This window comes from Lacerta agilis, chromosome 10, assembly GCF_009819535.1.
Source record: "Lacerta agilis isolate rLacAgi1 chromosome 10, rLacAgi1.pri, whole genome shotgun sequence".
Lineage (NCBI taxonomy): Eukaryota > Metazoa > Chordata > Lepidosauria > Squamata > Lacertidae > Lacerta > Lacerta agilis.
Window position 1 is genome coordinate 20,642,864 of NC_046321.1, and position 16,743 is coordinate 20,659,606.

Here is a 16,743-nt window from a genome sequence, read left to right on the forward strand (position 1 = left end):
TTTGACATCTAAGGTATTGTGCTTCATTTGTGCTCTGCCTAGTTAATACCCTTCCACTGGTTTTATGCTGCTTGGGAGATTCCTACAAGAACGTTAGGACCTACAGGCTTGTGGGCAGGGGAGTGGAGAGGGATGGAGGTTGGGAAGGCAAGCATTCATTTAGGCATGTATTGAAGTAGGATGATAAAATGGACAAATGCGGGGAAGGAAAATGTTGGAATTGTTTAGGTTGAGAGTATAGGGCTGAGTTTGAATAACTTTTGATTTAAATGATTAAAAGATAAAAAACCTAAGTGCAATAAATGTACTTTGAAATTCAAAGCTGTGAATGGTTCAAAGAAATACACCTCATTCCTTCCAGATTCTCCTCCTTTCTCACTCCTTCCTGTGACTAAAAGTGGGCAGTGACCTGCCTGCATGTATCCCGTAGATTTAGCCCTAACCTCCAAAGCCTGGGCAGGTTCCCATGTTCAGTTTACACAATGACCAAACACAAGCTCGCCCTTGCCCCCAGCTTTCTTTTTCATAATGTAGACCTCCATCCAGTTTGTTAGAATTCTGTTATAATTGACCCGGCAGCAATTTTACCCATTTCATTCTCACAAAATAATTCCCTTGCCATGTGACTGATGTTGGCCAATGCTTATTTTGCTCCAAGCTCACGGTGCCCTGCATTTTGAGTAGGGAGCACATGGGAGCATATTGTGATCAAAGAACGGAGTGCCAGTTGAAAGCTGAGCATTGCTTGCCCATCCACTGGACTGCAATAGCCCTTCTAGCCTGAGTTGGAAATTTATGTAACCAGCACCTCTCCTGGCTACTAGGGACCAGTGAAGGGCAAACCAGTTGTTTCTAAGCAGCTGAAAACAGTAGTCAACATCCTTGCTTTCTATTCTCTCTGAAATACACACGGGCTTTTTCTTTCATTGCTCCCATTTCCTTTAGTAGATTTTATAACCACATTTGGTTACATGTGCTGTCCTTTTTTCTCCTAGACCACACTACTACTTTCCAATGAGATTGGGACAATGCACTGTAGTTGATCATTCTCTCCATTCCTTCAACAATAGCATTCCAATCTGTTATTTCATTATAACACTAAGAACTAACAGGTGCCTACCCACAAACAACTTCAAGGGTTTGGCTGTTGCAAGGGAAAAGGCAGTTCATAAGGGTGTTGCTTTTAATGGCCCCTATGTCCATCTTTCTCTGCTATAGCAACCAGGACTCTTGTTATCCCCTGCAATCATACCTGGTGTAAAGACAGATGAGACTGTTGATGCATTGTGGGGCGGGGGGAGCTGCCACTGGTATAAACTTGCTGTCATTGTGTGCTCCCCACCTTTAGTGATGGGCAGTCTTTCGAGTAGAACTTGCCAGCCCTAAGCACTGTACAGTTAGACCCAATGGAAGTGATTGTGCAAGTCAGATGACAAAAAAAAATGTTAAAACAGTTACTCTAGAAAGGAGAAATGTGTATAGTGTTTTTAATTAGTGCAGTGAAATTCATAACCCAGCCCAGCATTCCTTGAAGCTGTATTTGCCACAAGATGTTTTGAGCCTCCACAAGTCTGCAGTTTTTAAAGTCTGTTCTTTCTTCAGAAGACAATTGATATCCATAGCTTACTTTTTTAAAATGACAATGGAGTAACTAAATGTTTAAAGGCCTGTATTTCTAAACTCATAGGAAAATGTTTATTTTCAGCTTTCTGTCTCATGGATCACTGCAGCTTTTCCTCCCTGCCTCCAATCTTTTTCCTTCTCCCCTGTTATTCACTGTAAATGCTGACACAGATTAATTTTGGTTGTTTTCCTCTCATGTTTAACCCCTTAGCCTAAACTCCCTTCATTTGTATTTTGGAGCTTTTTTTCTCATGTAAATTTGTACAGTGGGAAATATTGTCCAGTTTGGTTTAGAAAGCATGGAGACATAAACTAAAGTTTGATAGCTGAAAACAGAGATTGAAGAACTATTTGTGTAAAGTTATTTAAAGAACTCTGTATTATATAAAAAGTTAAAAAGTTCTATGTATTTGATGTGAATACTGCTATAATAAAGATTGACTGCATGGAGTCTGTGTAAGTGTGTTAATAAGGGGGGCTAATTCACAGCTGAAATCAGAATTGGATGGGTCCTTGTAAGCCACCTAGTCCAAACTCCAGGAGTGGAGAAGCTTTGCCCCTCCAGGTGTTGGTGAACTACAGCTTCTATCAAGTGTGGCCAATGGCCAGGGATGATGGTAGTTTTGAGTTCAACATCTGGAGAGCCAAAAGTTCCCCTCACTTGCTTTACTCTCCAGGAAACTCAGAGCTAGAGCATTTCCAACAGATGGCTGTCACCCCTCTAGGTCCCTGCTTCCATTATCAAATTGCTGTTACCATCAAGAGGATAATTCAGATGTCCAAGTGAGATTTATCCTCCTGTAACTTCAGCCCATTGGATCTAGTCCTGCCATTTGTGGCAGCAGAGAACATGTCTCAGCACTTCTTTAAAATCTGAAGTCCGAAGAGGGTAATTTTATTCTACCTACCTGTCTTATTTTAAGTATTCCATAGCACCTTTCTTAAAATCATCGCATATTGTCTTACAACAAAAGTAGCTGAAAATACATTCAAGTAAATTCAGCAGTTTATACTAAAGTCAGGACAGAAATTAATTTGGGATAGCTGTTAACAGCAAATTTGTATGCAATGGTCAGCAAAAGCCAAGCACAAATGAGTTTTTAGTAGGTGCCAGAACATAGTGGATCTCTTCTCCAAGCTACCTGTACCCAGTTTCTTCCATTTTTCTTCACAGGAATTGTTTTCCATACCTCATATCGTTGCTCAGCTCTAAACATGCTTGAACCAGTCTGTATCCTTAACATGCAGGACCCAGTACTGCTCTCAATTGTATATAGCTCAGCCGCAGCAGAAGAGTGCAGGTGAGAAGAAAGATGCAAACACGTCACGTGTAACAAAATGGTTTCGCTCTACATGGGAAGGACCATGGCCCAGTGGTAGAACACTTATTTTTTTGCATGCAGAAAGGCCCAATCCCTGGCATCTCCAGATAGGGTTAGAAGGGACTCCTGCCTGAAACCCTGGAGAGCCATTGCCAGGCAGTGTAAACAATACTGAACAAAATGAGCCAGTAGTACAACTTGGTATAAGGCTGCTTCCTCTGTACAATCCCTTTCCTAGTCAAACACAGTTTAAAGAACTGAACTCTTAGCAAGAGTACACCCCTAAATAAGAGTTTCTGAAAGAGAACATGTAGCCACACTAAGCCGCAGCAGACCCTTAGTTCTGACCGTTATTAGCTAGAAGGTATATATGGAAGTCAGGACTTTTACACAATTGAAGTTCTAGTACTAAATGCATATGAGTTTTAAGATACAATACGTTGTAAACACCGCCCACCCCGGTTTGAAAACAGCACTTCCTCCAACAGCTGTGATCTGGTTAGTTAATTTTATTTACAACCTGAATTAAAGTCTCTGTAAAATGAAGCCATTTGTAGATCTCCCAGGAGCCTGCAAGCGGTAAGGACAGATGGTTAGTTGGGCTGATTTGCTTCAAAGTGCACAAATCTTAATAACTAGAAACAAGAAAAATAGGCCATGAACAAGGCAAGCGCATCTTGCCACACTGAAGTTTCTTGCTGATATTTTCAATATAGAAAATGCGAGAGATTAATATTTCGACTGCATGGTTGGGGGGGAGTGGTAATCAGTACTGCACATACAGAGTTCTGTTCACACAGGACTTCCCTGCACACCTCAAAATCTGCTCCTGAGATGGACTTTGAGGGTGTGCATGGGGCTGGAGAGATGAGTGGAAAATTATGTTGTGCAAATGCACATCTGCAGTAGAACAGCTGTATTGGACATGACCCAATGTCTGCTCTACGGCCTTCACATAGCTTCATTAATTGCCAGTCAATTTCTACCATAAGTGAAAACTAAGTTGTTAATCTAAGACAGCACCATCAGTTTACATAACATCTTGGATCCGCAGAAAAGCAAATCGTTTGTGAGTTCCTGGGGGGGCCAGGAACCCAAAATGGATAATGGGGAAACGGAGATAAAAGTGGGAAAGTGCAATGACATGTACCTCAAACATGCTTATACTGTAACTGGGAATGGGTATGAAGAGGATAAGTGACAGTATTCCAGAGCCACTTCATTAGTTTAGCCTAGGGAGTGATGTGGAACGTCATGTAGAAGTGCCATCATACCTAAACTTGCTTAGAACAAACTATTCAAGTTATTCTTCATCATCAGGAGGGATTCCCAGCTCTTCATCTGTCCACTGAGAAGCATCTGGATAAGGAAAGTGACCCTGTTTGGGATGGAAAAAGAGAAAAGATTGAACACTTTACACCACCAAGGATACAGAAACGTGTTTTGGGAAAGTCTGCCAAACTCTGGCTTCTATGCAAAGAGACAGATATAACTACAACAGCGTCTCAGCTAATGAGTAAAGCTTTAAGCCAGGAGTACTTTAGGTATACTTAAAAGACTTCTATGTGACCTCTCTTCAGCAGCAGCCTTTAAAAATGGTTCTGAAACTTGATGTTCCAAAATAGGGCCACAATATTGTTACCTAGGACTTGGTCTTTCAATCATATTACACCTGTCCTACGTCAAATGTAGTGGCTTCTGGTCAGTTTCCAAACCCAATTTAAAATGCCAATCTTAACCTTTAGCGCCCGCAATGGTTTGAAGCCAGGTCACCTGAAATATCACCTCCCATATATACCAAGATGCTCTTCAGAGACCCTGCTCTGTGTGTCCCCAAGGGAAGCAAAGAGGGTGGCTATTAGGAAACGGGTCTTCTTGGAGTTAACACCCTATCTATGAAATATCTTCCCCAGAGAGGCCTGACCTGGAACCTTCTATGATCTTCTTAGCAGCAGGCTTTTTCTGTACAGTAATCTCAAATCTATCTCTCACACAGCTAGGTAACAGGAGACATTATTTTTCTATCACATTCAACACTTCTTCACCTCACTAGAGAGGATAACCCTGATGCCACTGCTTTATAGTCTTTCCCAGCCCATTCAAACTCTCACCAGCACAACATCAGGATCATGCCAGAAGTTCCACAGGATCCAGAACCACATAAGTGCACTGAACACTTCCCCCTTTATCCGATGGACCGGCAAAGGCTCTACAAAGTGGCGGTACTTGTGGACACGCACCTCTCCACTTGCACTGCAGGACAAACACACATACATAGAAGTAAGCAAGTGTCATGAACGATCAGGGCCACAGAAGGGCAGAAATTGTACAGAATATGGTATTGGGATGCAAAATATGGCCGTCCAAGCCATTCTATTTGTCTCCCAGAACTCTCCTCAGGGCACAAGCTCCTTGTGTGCTTTTTCCTGGTTGGAATGCGCACTTGAGCTGGCATAATGCCCCTTGCTTGCCTGGCAGGAGGATGGCGAGACACGGTGGTTCGCGCGCCTCTGCAGAAACCTCCGACTTTTGCACGAGGGTAGCATAACCTACTGTACGAGTGGCACCTATAGATCGGGCTCAGACCACCTCTCGGCGTGCGGCCCCCAGGAATACCTCTACTCCAGGGGTGGCCAACTCCCAAGAGACTGTGATCTACTCACAGAGTTAAAAACTGGCAGTGATCTACCCCCTTTTGGGGGGTTCAGGTCAAAGTTGTTGAGCTTCTTTTAGGAAGGAAATCCCTGTTTTGGGGGGTTCAGGTCAGTGTTGTTGAGCTATTTTTAGGGAGGAAAACCCTGCTTTTTGGGTTTCAGGGCAAAAATGCTGAGCATTTTTAGGGGAGCCACAGTTGTTGAGCTTCTTTGGGGTGAGCTGGTGATCTACCAGTGATCTACCACAGACGTTCAGTGATCTACCGGTAGATCACGATCTAACTGTTGGACGTGCCTGCTCTACTCTATGTAATGTTTGTTTAGAACCGGGCTGCAGGCTGCACGTATTACTGGGGCGACCCTATGTTGCGACGAGCCTACCATGCGGGGTTGTTGTTTCATGCAGCTTCAGAAGGAAGGGTGCCCAAACATTCCATCCCTCCGTTCCACTGTTTTGCATAATTCGCCCCGCCCCCTGGCACGCGGGGTGCCCCCCCCCGGCTTACCGCCGGAATCCCGGACTCGCGCCAGAACCGCTTTGGGCACGTAGGACCCGGGCGGCCAAGCGCAATCCGCCGCCCATCCGCCACAGAGACACCGCCATCCTGGCTGCCGCCGGCGGAGCCCTTCAACCCCGCCACAATGTCACTCTCCGGTACCGGGTAGGCCTCGGCTCCCAATAAACCGCGCTCTGATTGGCTGCTGTAGCTCCAGGTCTCTTTGGAGTGTTCCAATTCTAGTCATGGAGAGGGGGAGAAGCAAAAGGAATCACCGTTAAAATATTCCCGCTAGAGAAGGTCAGCATACATTTCCCGCTTCTTTTTCCGGGGAGATATATTTTGTAAAGCTGAAGAGAAGCGCGAGTTGTCCTTCCAGAGCGCCCTTCACCTTCCAAGCGATGCTTCACCCCCTTCCGTAGAATGGACAGCCTGGAAAGTACCAAAGCTTTTCGCTATGGGAGCGGTGTGTACGTGGTTCGTGGCAGTTTTCTTCCACACAGCGGTAGGCTTGGTTCTTACATCCGAGACGCAACAGACATGCCCCTGTCAGGAAATGTAAGGCCTTTCATATTATTTGAGGGCTTCGTAAATGAAAAGAAGGGCTTCCTTCTCATCCCCCCTGTTCCAGTGTTGAAGATGGTTCCGTCTGTGATATCTGGTTGCCAGGCAACGGGCTGAGACTTCAGTATCTTACAGAAGAAGAAGGGGGGATCAGGTGAGATGCGGGAGAAAACAAGACGAATTCCGGGGGGGGGGGGGAGAGAGAGAGAAAAAGAATGTATCCTACGCGGGAGGAGAAATAACAGTCAGTCCCATTGAGGTCTTGCAGCTTCCACGTGGGACATTCCCCGAAATGCTTAGAATTGCAGCCTCAGTATTCGCTGAGGTTGCTTTACTAGTTCCTGGTTATTTATTGCATGGAAGTTCAAAACACTGAAAAAGAACTAAAGTTTATATGTCCCTGAGCCTGTAAACTTTGGCACACGATGTCTAATATCATAAGCAATAATAACCAACTTCTGCATTGTGTTCTCATTCCCTAGGAGCCCCGAATCCGAAACCAGTGCTAGTTCTGCTCAGTGTAATCACTCACAAAAAATGACTAGCCATGGCTAATGTGACTTCACCCCATTAATTTCAATGGCTCTACCCGGAGTAAAACTTAGCTGCATGCACACACTGATTCAGAGCTCTCCCTCTCCCTCAGTAGTGCTGCCAGAAGTGATTATTACCATAATTATTACCGTTATATACCCCAGTTAGAAGAATGAAGGGTCTGCTGAGCAGGTGCCCCAAACACAACTAGGCTGGTTTATCATATTTTGAAGTGTGTAAAGTAGTAAACATAGTAATAATGATGCTGGTGCTGTTGTTGTTTGTCATTCAGAAATGTCCAGAATGTCCCATCACTGTTCTAGTACATTACCCTTGTTGGCTGACATCCATGAGCAGAATGTGGCCTTTGTGCTTTGCACCTCAGAAACTGAGACCGCCGGCCTATGTATCTTGAAAGAACTCCTCATAAAGACTCTTTTTTCGCTGGCCCACAAACCAACAGATTCCATGTTTGGCATTGTCAGCTGTGCCAGCCAGCAGGTAATGGAAAAACTATCAATAGAGTGGTATAGAAAAACCATGCCAATATAGCATAGGTACTGTGTTCTCCTAAAATAAGCCATAGCCATAAATAAGCCATAGCAGGATTTCTATGCATTTGCGAAATATAAGCCGTTCCCCGAAAATAAGCCATACCCTGAAAATAAGCCATAGTGACGCGGCATCTCCCATTAAAACAGCCTGGAGAGGAGTGGCTATGCAGCGTACTGATGCGACACGGTTAAAATAAGACATCCCCTGAAAATAAGCCATACTGTGTTTTGTTGAGGGGGGAAAAATATAAGACGGTGGTCTTATTTTAGGAGAAACACTGTATCTGTGACTCTTCCCAAGGATGTTGAACACCAAACTGCCATCAATCCTGGCCAGCATTCCCACTGGAGTCCAACAACCTATGGAGGGCCTCAGGTTCTGCATACCTGTTCTAAGGGTACTTTCCACAAGCAGCTTTGTGAGCGATCAGAACAACAATAACCAGTACACCACACATGGACTCCTGGGAATGTGGGTGGGTGGACTCCCGGAAATGTGCAACCTTCTTAATTGTACTTCAGCCTTTGTTTTCACCCTTTCATTTCCCCTCCAGGTGTTAAATGGCAGAAAAGTTTGGTAGAATGTTCCCTCCGCAGTGTCACTGAAGCAGCTGCCTGGATCAGAGCCCTTCAGAGCAGCAGTGGGGCCAGTGCTGTGATGGCTGTGGCAGCAGCGCTGGAAGATCCCATTTGCCAAGCAGTGTACCTGTTCACCAGTGGGCTACCTGAGCATGCTGTGGAGGAATCAGTAGTCACCTTAAGGAGGCAGAGCAAGCGCACCCAGTGCACATAGTGTACTTGGTAGGAAGCAGAGGGGAAAATGAACACGGGGAACAAGAAATAATGGAGGAAGTGGCCAAGGCGTCTGGTGTTTCCTTTCAAGCAATCAGCCTCAGCTCTGATGAGGTAAATGGAAATTGGATGAAGCAACATTGACTCCGAGGGCTCATTCCTACATCCATAGGCACCACTAGAGCAGGGGTGTGCACTTGATGTGTCAGTCTTCATTAGCCCAATGTGTGAGCTAGTCTCTATGGGGGGGGAGGGGGGGTGCACTCAGTAATACTAATTCTGTGGCTTTATCTATGATGACTCCTTCAGACATGTAAGTTGTCACTTGGTGTTTTTTTTTAACAGTCAACGATGGACATGCATGTGTGAATCAAATTGTTGGAAAGGGTGTCATGAAGTCCTAACAATGCAAGTAATTGTAACGGATCTTTCAGCTCCCTTACGACTTTGTGATTCCGTATTTTCGCAATTTTCTAGGATATTCCTGGCTGCAGTGAAAGCATTTGCCACTCTGATTGTATCTGCAGGCAGCCCTGTTCCTGTCTGCTGATGGGCCATCACGCTACAGCACGGTAAGTTTAAGGACCATGGATCTTTTAGGTTAATAAGTCCTTAGAATGGCAACTGAATCCCTATTGGCTTCCGTGTTTCTTCAGCTTGATTTACATAAGTCTGAGTGATCCTAATCATCTAAAAGCAAAGTTATATGTAAAAAGTAAAGGTGCCAATGCTGATCCACAAGAAAATGTTCAAAATCCATAGTTGGGCAGTACGTACCTTTTTATTAGGGCAACCAAAATGTCACAAAATAATGAGTAACCTTTTGGGTTCTGCAGAACCCTTCGTCAATCTTGTCCTGGCACATGTTAGTTTTCTATACCCGCAGATTTCCTTCAGATGCTTGGAGCCCAGTAAAGGAGGATTTCATTGACTGTCTCCAGAGGTTTACAATTTGCAGAGGGTGGTCCAAGTCCTCGCCAGAAGAGAGATAGATGGGTTTTACTATCTGGGTCACATTGTCCAAGAGGTTAAGGTGAGCTCATTTAACTAAAGTAGTGCTTCTCAAACTGGGTTTTAGCAGATAGCTTTGCTCACTCCTTCTAACCTTAGTCTCTAGATCAGGGTTAGGCAACCTAAGGCCCGGGGGCCAGATGCAGCCCAATCACCTTCTCAATCCGGCCCGCGGACAGTCTGGGAATCAAGCAAGTTTTACATGAGTAGAATGTGTCCTTTTATTTAAAATGCATCTCTGGTTATTTGTGGGGCCTGCCTGGTGTTTTTACATGAGTAGAATATGTGATTTTATTTAAAATGCATCTCTGGGTTATTTGTGGGGCATAGGAATTTGTTCATTATTATTTTTTTCAAATATAGTCCGGCCCCCCCACATGGTCTGAGGAACAGTGGACCGGCCCATGGCTGAAAAAGGTGCTGACCCTGCTCTAGATGTCATGCCTACTATATATAAAATAATAATGTTAACTAGTGAAGTGATATCCTTGCATTTTCTGTTGGGGGTTGGGGAGGGAAGTGGAATGGGGTTCAAAAGATAAAGTAAGATTACAAGCAGTGAGTTTTTTGTGATGGTGCTCACCAGTACCATGCCTGGTTGCCCTCAAGACCACGAGAGGGGAAGTTTAAACTATTTCTTTATCTATGCCATCATATGAGACCTTATTTCAGTGCCTCCTCCACAAGAGGGCCAGAAGGTGGCAGCACAAGAAAGGGCCTTTTTTGTGATGGCTCCCCATTTGTAGAATGTTCCCCCTAGGCAGGCTTGGCTGTCACCTTCCTTATACACCTTTAGGTGCCAGGTGAAAATGTTCCTTCTTCAACCAGGCCTTTGGCTAATTAAACAATCTATGGCCTTTTAAACTGTGTGTTACTATGTTGTTGTTGTTGTTGTTGTTGTTGTTGTTGTTTTTTAAAAAAATATTTTTACCGGTATATTGTAATCCGTGGAAGAAGAGCAGTATAGAAATTGAATAAAAAGAATGAAACGAGGCAACATTGCTGGCTTAATCTTGCAGGGCTCCAGAGAACACGTTCTAATGTGAGTTCCAAAGATCTCGGCAGTCCCCGGAAGGCAAGATCCTGTGTCGGATGCAAGAAACGCCCCTTTACGATGTCATCCATTATGAGGATGCCAGGTGGCAGCCCTTAGCTCCAGGAGATGCAGTCCTGGCTCCGTGGGACAAGAAAGGTGGACGATACGGTCCAGGTGTGATCCTTCAGGTTGCAGAGGCTGGGCCTTCTCATTCAGGTGCTGCTTGTTTTGTGCCTTTCCCTTTCACTTTCCCAGGTTTTATTAATGACAAAACACAACAGCAGTAAAGTCAGTACTCAGCTAGACGTTACAGCTTTCCCATCAGATACGATGGCATTACCTTAGCTTTCAACCCAGACTATATTTCCACAGTGTTGTGTGAGCGGCTGTCAGTTTCTGCTGTGTACTTTCTCTGCTAGCATACCGGTATATTATACTGTAAAGGGCTCTTTGAGGAAGGGCCATAGCTCAGTGGCAGAGCATCACCTGTGCATGCAGAAGTTCCCAGGTTCAATCCCCAGGTAGGGCTGGGAGAGACCCTGCCTGAAATCCTGTATAGCCCCAGCCAATCAGTGTAGGCAATACTTGAGCCACATGGAACCAATGGTCTGAATCGATATAAGGCAGCTTCCTATGTTGCTATGCGGCCCCTTTCCATACATAGTGTGCACTGCATGCCTTTTATCCATTCTGAAAAGGGATGTGGCACCTGCCCCAAGTGATTTGTTTATACAAGACACAGCTTATTAGACCTGACCAACTTCCATTTGGGGATTCCGGAATTGCTCCAAGAGAACTTGCAAAGGGAAATTTGATCAACTGAGACAGGACTCCATGGAAGGCCAGTGACTGTTGGCAGGTCCTAGAGCAGGAGTAGGGAACTGGATGTGGTCAGTGGTCCAGCTCACTTCACTTGCAATCCCCCATGGGGCCAGCTTTGACGAGTGGGCAGGAGTATCCACTTGTCAATCACCTGACATCATTATGACATCTGGTGACAACTCTTGAAAGGTGCTCAAGTCCATGAACAAGCAGATTTTTGTTTTTTTTTTTTTTTTTTTTTTTTTTTTTGTTTTTTTTTTTAGTACCAACTGCAGCCGTACTTTGGTTGCCGAACGCCTTGGTACTCGTCCGCTTTGGCTCCCGGACACTGCAAATCCAGAAGTGAGTGTTCTGGTTTGTGAATGTTCTTTGAAACCCGAACATCCAACATGGCTTACACGGCTTCCTGCAGCCAATCAGAAGCCGTGCCTTGGTTTGGTTTGGGGAATACAACTGCTGTCCTAGCAGAGTGGCATACATTGTGCTTGCTTCTAAAATATGGTTTCATATGTATTTCTGTTTACAGCCTTTAAAAACAGCAAAGTGCTCGTGAATTTCTGGAATGGGCAGACTAAGAACGTGTCTGCAGATGTTGCTCTGAAGATCCCTCCTCCTTTAAGTGAACGCATTGTCCTTGAGCTTCAGATGCCATTAGCAGCCAGGCAGATGTTAGTGGAGCAGAATCCAGATTATCCCTATGTTGTGCCACCTGGATACAGAGCTTCAGGGCCTTGCCAGCTGAGTTATTTAGGTGAGATGCACTGGCAAGATACTCCAAAGAACCACTGTGTTGGTGCTGGCTGCAGCTCTGCCCATCACCCGCTTTGCCATTGCTGCTTCCAGGCGTGGGAGTCCTTTAGGTCTCCCTTTTGCACAGTGCAACGAGATGATGCCTTTATCCCCGGGACCAAAGTGACAAAGGAAGAACTGAGCAGGAAGATAGAAGAGCAGCTTTCAAAGGGTAGGCTTCCTATTTCGGGAAGTAATGAGAAGGAACAGAGCAAGAAGCTGAAGGAAGCAGACGATATTGCAGATTTAAAATCCCTGGAAGAGATAGAAAGCAAGTTTACAAAACCAAACAAGGTATGTCATCATGTTTATGATGGCTGCAAAAGTATTATAAACCTTGGTCCCTTTATCTTGGATAAGGATTTTTTCCCTCCAGAGTAGGGTCACACAATATTGCTAAATGTTGTTGAAAAAACCAAGGATTCACTATCATAGTCAGATCACAGGCAGATTTCCAGGTGACTGTTGCCTTTATAATGTGCCATGTACCTATGTGATGATGCAATAGAAACTCAGCTCAGTATAGTAAGCTTTGCCAGCCCAACCACACAAAGTCAATTAGTGTTTCAATCACTGTCACTCTCCTCCTGTGTGCTCTGTAGCTTTTTATTCTTATTGATTTTACAGGACCATCCAAGAGAGGGAGCATCAGAAGCTTCACAGGAAGGTCCTGGCACCGTGGTTGATGTAGCTGTCAACACAGACAAATGCATAACTCAGCATAAACAGCAAAGACAAAGAGGTAGGCGGATGTGATGAAGGCAATCCGGGGTCTCCCAGTGACTTTCCAATAGGTATTGAAATATAAGTGTATCAGCCGGCAGATTGGCATAATCAGATGTTGGCACATCATATGCTCCCTCCCCTTTCCTGTCTACCAACCCTCCGGGCTCCTGACAATCAGAAGAGCCCTCCTGGACCAGGAAAAGGCTCATCTAGCCTGACGTCGTTTCCCACAATGGTTGACTAGCCACTTTCAGGTTTCTGTAGATTCGAGCATTTTCTTGAATGTGTCTCATCAGATCAAAGTTTTCATATATCTGTGCTGTTATTTTTAATGACTTGCCTCACTCTAACATGGACTTTTTTTCATACGGTAGCCCTTTCCCAGCTCAACAGAATTCCACTTTCTGCCCAGCCATGCCAAAGGAGTCCTTCTTGGAAAACATGCGCTGCAGATGCTTCCCAGCTCCAGGCAATCTTTGACTGGGTGGAGCAGTCACTGAAGGAAGACCATTCTGCTGTCGAATCGGTTTTGCCCATCAGAAGAAGCTACAGTGCATCTCCCATACAGGTGAGGACACCCCTCTGTCTCACCCTTATGATCCCAAGCGGGGGAGAGGGGGTCCTTTTGGTGCCTTGGCCTTTCTAAGCGAATGACCAGACCTGAATTACCTGAAAGAGCATTTCGGTGTTAGTTTGGAACAAAAGCCAAAAAGAGATTAGTCCACTCCAGAGAAACCCATCTCATTATGAAGGAATCCCTATTACCTTTCAGAGAATAGTGACAAAAGCGGCAACGCGAGATGCTCCAAGAGAGATGGGCATCAACACAGCCAGGATGGAGTTCAAACATCAGAAGATGGAGCAGAGGCGGCTTAAGGAGGAGCAGAGGCAGGAGGAGGAGCACCTCAGAAGAGAACTGCTGCTTGACAACAAGAGGTAATGAAAGGAAGGGGTTAAGAGAACCTCTTCCATCCTAGAAGGGCCCCAGAAGCGATTAAAATTTTGGGCCTAGTAGACCCAATTTGGAGTGGGACGCGAGAGCCTAGGGCTTGTCGATCAGAAGGTCGGTGGTTCGAATCCCCACGACGGGGTGAGCTCCTGTTGCTCGGTCCCAGCTCCTGCCAACCTAGCAGTTCAAAAGCACTCCAAAAAGTGCAAGTAGATAAATAGGTACTACTCCGGCAGGAAGGTAAACGGCATTTCCGTGCACTGCTCTGGTTCGCCAGAAGCGGCTTAGTCATGCTGGCCACATGACCCAGAAGTTGTACATCGGCTCCCTCGGCCAGTAAAGCAAGATGAGCACCACAACCCGAGTCGTCCGCGACTGGACCTAATGGTCAGGGGTCTCTTCATCCTTTACCTTTACACCCAATTTGAGTCACACAGCTCAATTTGATTATTTTTTTTGCTGTATATTTTCAACAATCCCAAAGTTTGAGAGTCGGTAGCACTGATAATCCAAAAGTGTTGAAGTACTGCGATACAGCAATTTTAAGCAAAATCCGAGATGTAGTAGTAAATTTGTTTTTTAAATGTGGTGATCTGTTGTGGAACAACCCTACTGAAGAAAATAACAGAGGGTTACCCAGACAGACATCACTGCTGGTCACAAAGCCCCCCACCCCGTAACAGTCCAAGCTTCAGGGCCCCAAAAATGTAGGTCTGCCACTGCTTTAGGCAGATCCTGTTTTATGTAACAGGCTGAGCATGACAGATTAAATGGCACTTTACTTTCTCTGAAACTTCTTCAAAATAGGCAGAGGTCACTCCAGCGAACCTTGCAAGGCTCTCAAAAGCAGCAGGAGAACATTGGGAGCTGGACCAAGTGGCACACAAAGAAGCAGCTGCAGGCTGCAAGAGCAGAGACAGGGAGAGGGGAATCCCATTTCCAGGAAGACCTAAAGAACAAAGAGGAACAAAGGCTGGAGTTCTTAAAGGCACAGCGCAAGCAGAGGGAGAAGCGGCTGGCAGAACACCAGGAAAGAATTGATGACCATGAGAAAAAAACTGGTGAGGGCTGTTCTCTTTGGCTCTTCTCCAGTTTCTCAAATATTCTAATCACATGGAGCGAGATGACAAGCAGGGCGGGTTTACCTGTGCATCAAGAAAATCCACCTTCTGAGCCAAGGAAAACCTGACTCTGCACTCAGATAAATTAGGTCAAACAAATGTATTTTCAGAACTGCTTTATTTGCACAGTGTACGTATTTCGACTTCAAATACGCTGTAGGGGGGGAGAGCTTAAAGTCCCTTTTTTGTGTCCTTTTTCTGCAGGAGCTGCTCAGGAACAGAATGAAATCCATGCAAAGCAACTTGGAAGCCGCAGCTCAGGAGCAGGACACACAGAGGAAAGATAAGGCGGCTGCCAAATTGCAAAAGCTCCGAAATCAGGACCGGACGTCCCAGCAGGTGGAGAAAGAGGAGCAGAAACACAAAGACCTCCAACAGTATCTCAAAGAGCAGAGTCTCCTGATGCTGCGTGCCTCACTGTTGCCATAAAAACATTGTCGTCTGAATAAGCCCACTTCTGGAACAAAGCTGCTGTTACTTACTAATGTTCGTATGTGGAAGGCAGTGTAATGTTGAGTGACGTAGAAATGGCCCCACTGAGGCCATCTTCAGACAATGACTTCTCTGAGAATGGGAGGATAGTATTCTGAACCATAACTGCTTGCAGGACGCAATTTTTGGGTGTCCTATCCACTTGTGATCTCACTGGTTCACAGTGGGTCTGCGTCGTGCTTCACGCTGTTCCTGGACAGAGGATCAGCTGGTCCCCGCACCAGGGAATGCCACCCTTTTCGGACCAGCGGGCAGATGTCAAATTTGGGGAGAGTTGTGGGTACCAGTCACTAAATGACTGACATGTGGGCACGGTGTAATGCAAAATTAGAGAAAACCACCCCGACCACCTTACGCTTAGCACAGGAAGCCAGCTATTTCCAATGCTGCACAAGCTGGAACGTGTGCAGAGGAAACCAAGACTTATGATGAATGGTTGAGGGAGCTGGATATGTTTAGCCTGGGGGGGGGGGAAGGAGTCTGAGAGGAGATATGATAGCCACCTTCAACTATCTAAAGGGCTGTCACATGGAGGATGGAACAAGCTTGTTTTCTCTTGCTCTCTGGAGGGTAGGACTCAAACCAGTGGATTCAAGTTATAAGACAGGAGATTCTGACTAAAAACACCAGAAAAACTTTCTGACAATAAGAGCTGTTCCATTTGACAGTGGAATGGACTGTCTCGGGAGGCTGTGGACTCTCCTTTCTAGGAGTTTTTTTTAAGCATTTAAGCATTTGTCATGGGTTCTTTCGTTCAGATTCCTGCACTGAAGATTGAACAAGATGACCCTCTGGGTCCAACACTACTATCTATGACTCTGTGATTCTAATTGAAGTCTGGAGCTTCTCCGTGGCAAAAGTAAGCAGAGACCAGCAGAACTGGCTCCAGGTTTTGAGGAGTAGCATCTTGGGCAAAATGCCCCGTAGTGCCCACTAGCCATGCTGCCACCTGTTGCAATAGCAGCTCCTCCTCATCCGGATAACAGCACAGGACCAGGAGTGCTAACTGCACAGGGTGCCCAGTGCTGCCACCATCTAGGAAAGGAAGGATGGCTACCTTGTTGCACTCAGGTCAGTGTCAGGCCCTCCCAGCAGCTCCCCAGGGACACCAGCCTCTAAGGCCAGCCCTGCAGACCAGGTGGAGCAGATGCTGAACAGTTTCTACTACAGACCTGTTGGTGGGTAGTCCATCATATCAACATAGTGCAACAAGCTCAAGTTCCGCAGCAATGTTCAGGCGTCTTTCTCTGTGGCTCA

General features: G+C 45.6%; 2 protein-coding genes across 2 annotated transcripts; one reads left to right on the forward strand and one right to left on the reverse strand.

Moving 5' to 3' along the window:
• Window positions 1-3,434: 3,434 nt before the first annotated feature.
• NDUFB2 (NADH:ubiquinone oxidoreductase subunit B2) lies at window positions 3,435-6,280 on the reverse strand. The gene is made up of 4 exons (XM_033161610.1): window positions 6,106-6,280; window positions 5,057-5,198; window positions 4,220-4,323; window positions 3,435-3,515 (listed from the first exon to the last, which is right to left on the reverse strand). Exons 1-3 carry the CDS (start codon window positions 6,201-6,203, stop codon window positions 4,249-4,251), a joined length of 315 nt encoding a protein of 104 aa, XP_033017501.1. The 5' UTR covers window positions 6,204-6,280; the 3' UTR covers window positions 3,435-3,515; window positions 4,220-4,248.
• A 309-nt stretch (window positions 6,281-6,589) lies between these two features.
• Window positions 6,590-15,281, forward strand: LOC117054114. Its single transcript, XM_033162591.1, is given in 16 exon segments — window positions 6,590-6,814; window positions 7,487-7,695; window positions 8,303-8,494; window positions 8,497-8,654; window positions 9,018-9,112; window positions 9,197-9,255; window positions 9,357-9,470; window positions 9,473-9,573; window positions 10,571-10,594; window positions 10,596-10,803; window positions 11,936-12,492; window positions 12,826-12,940; window positions 13,299-13,492; window positions 13,697-13,860; window positions 14,681-14,934; window positions 15,199-15,281. Coding segments are annotated over 15 exon segments (2,415 nt in total). The 5' UTR covers window positions 6,590-6,814; window positions 7,487-7,598.
• The last annotated feature ends 1,462 nt before the right edge of the window (window positions 15,282-16,743 follow it).

What these genes read in the sequence shown, in the direction of transcription:
- NDUFB2 (XM_033161610.1), bottom strand. Translation starts at nt 6,203, where the DNA reads ATGGCGGTGTCTCTGTGGCGGATGGGCGGCGGATTGCGCTTGGCCGCC. An exon ending in GCGAGTCCGGGATTCCGGCG is followed by an intron (nt 5,199 to 6,105) that starts GTAAGCCGGGGG and finishes TTTGTCCTGCAG; the next exon opens with TGCAAGTGGAGAGGTGCGTG. An exon ending in ATGATCCTGATGTTGTGCTG is followed by an intron (nt 4,324 to 5,056) that starts GTGAGAGTTTGA and finishes CATCCCAAACAG; the next exon opens with GGTCACTTTCCTTATCCAGA.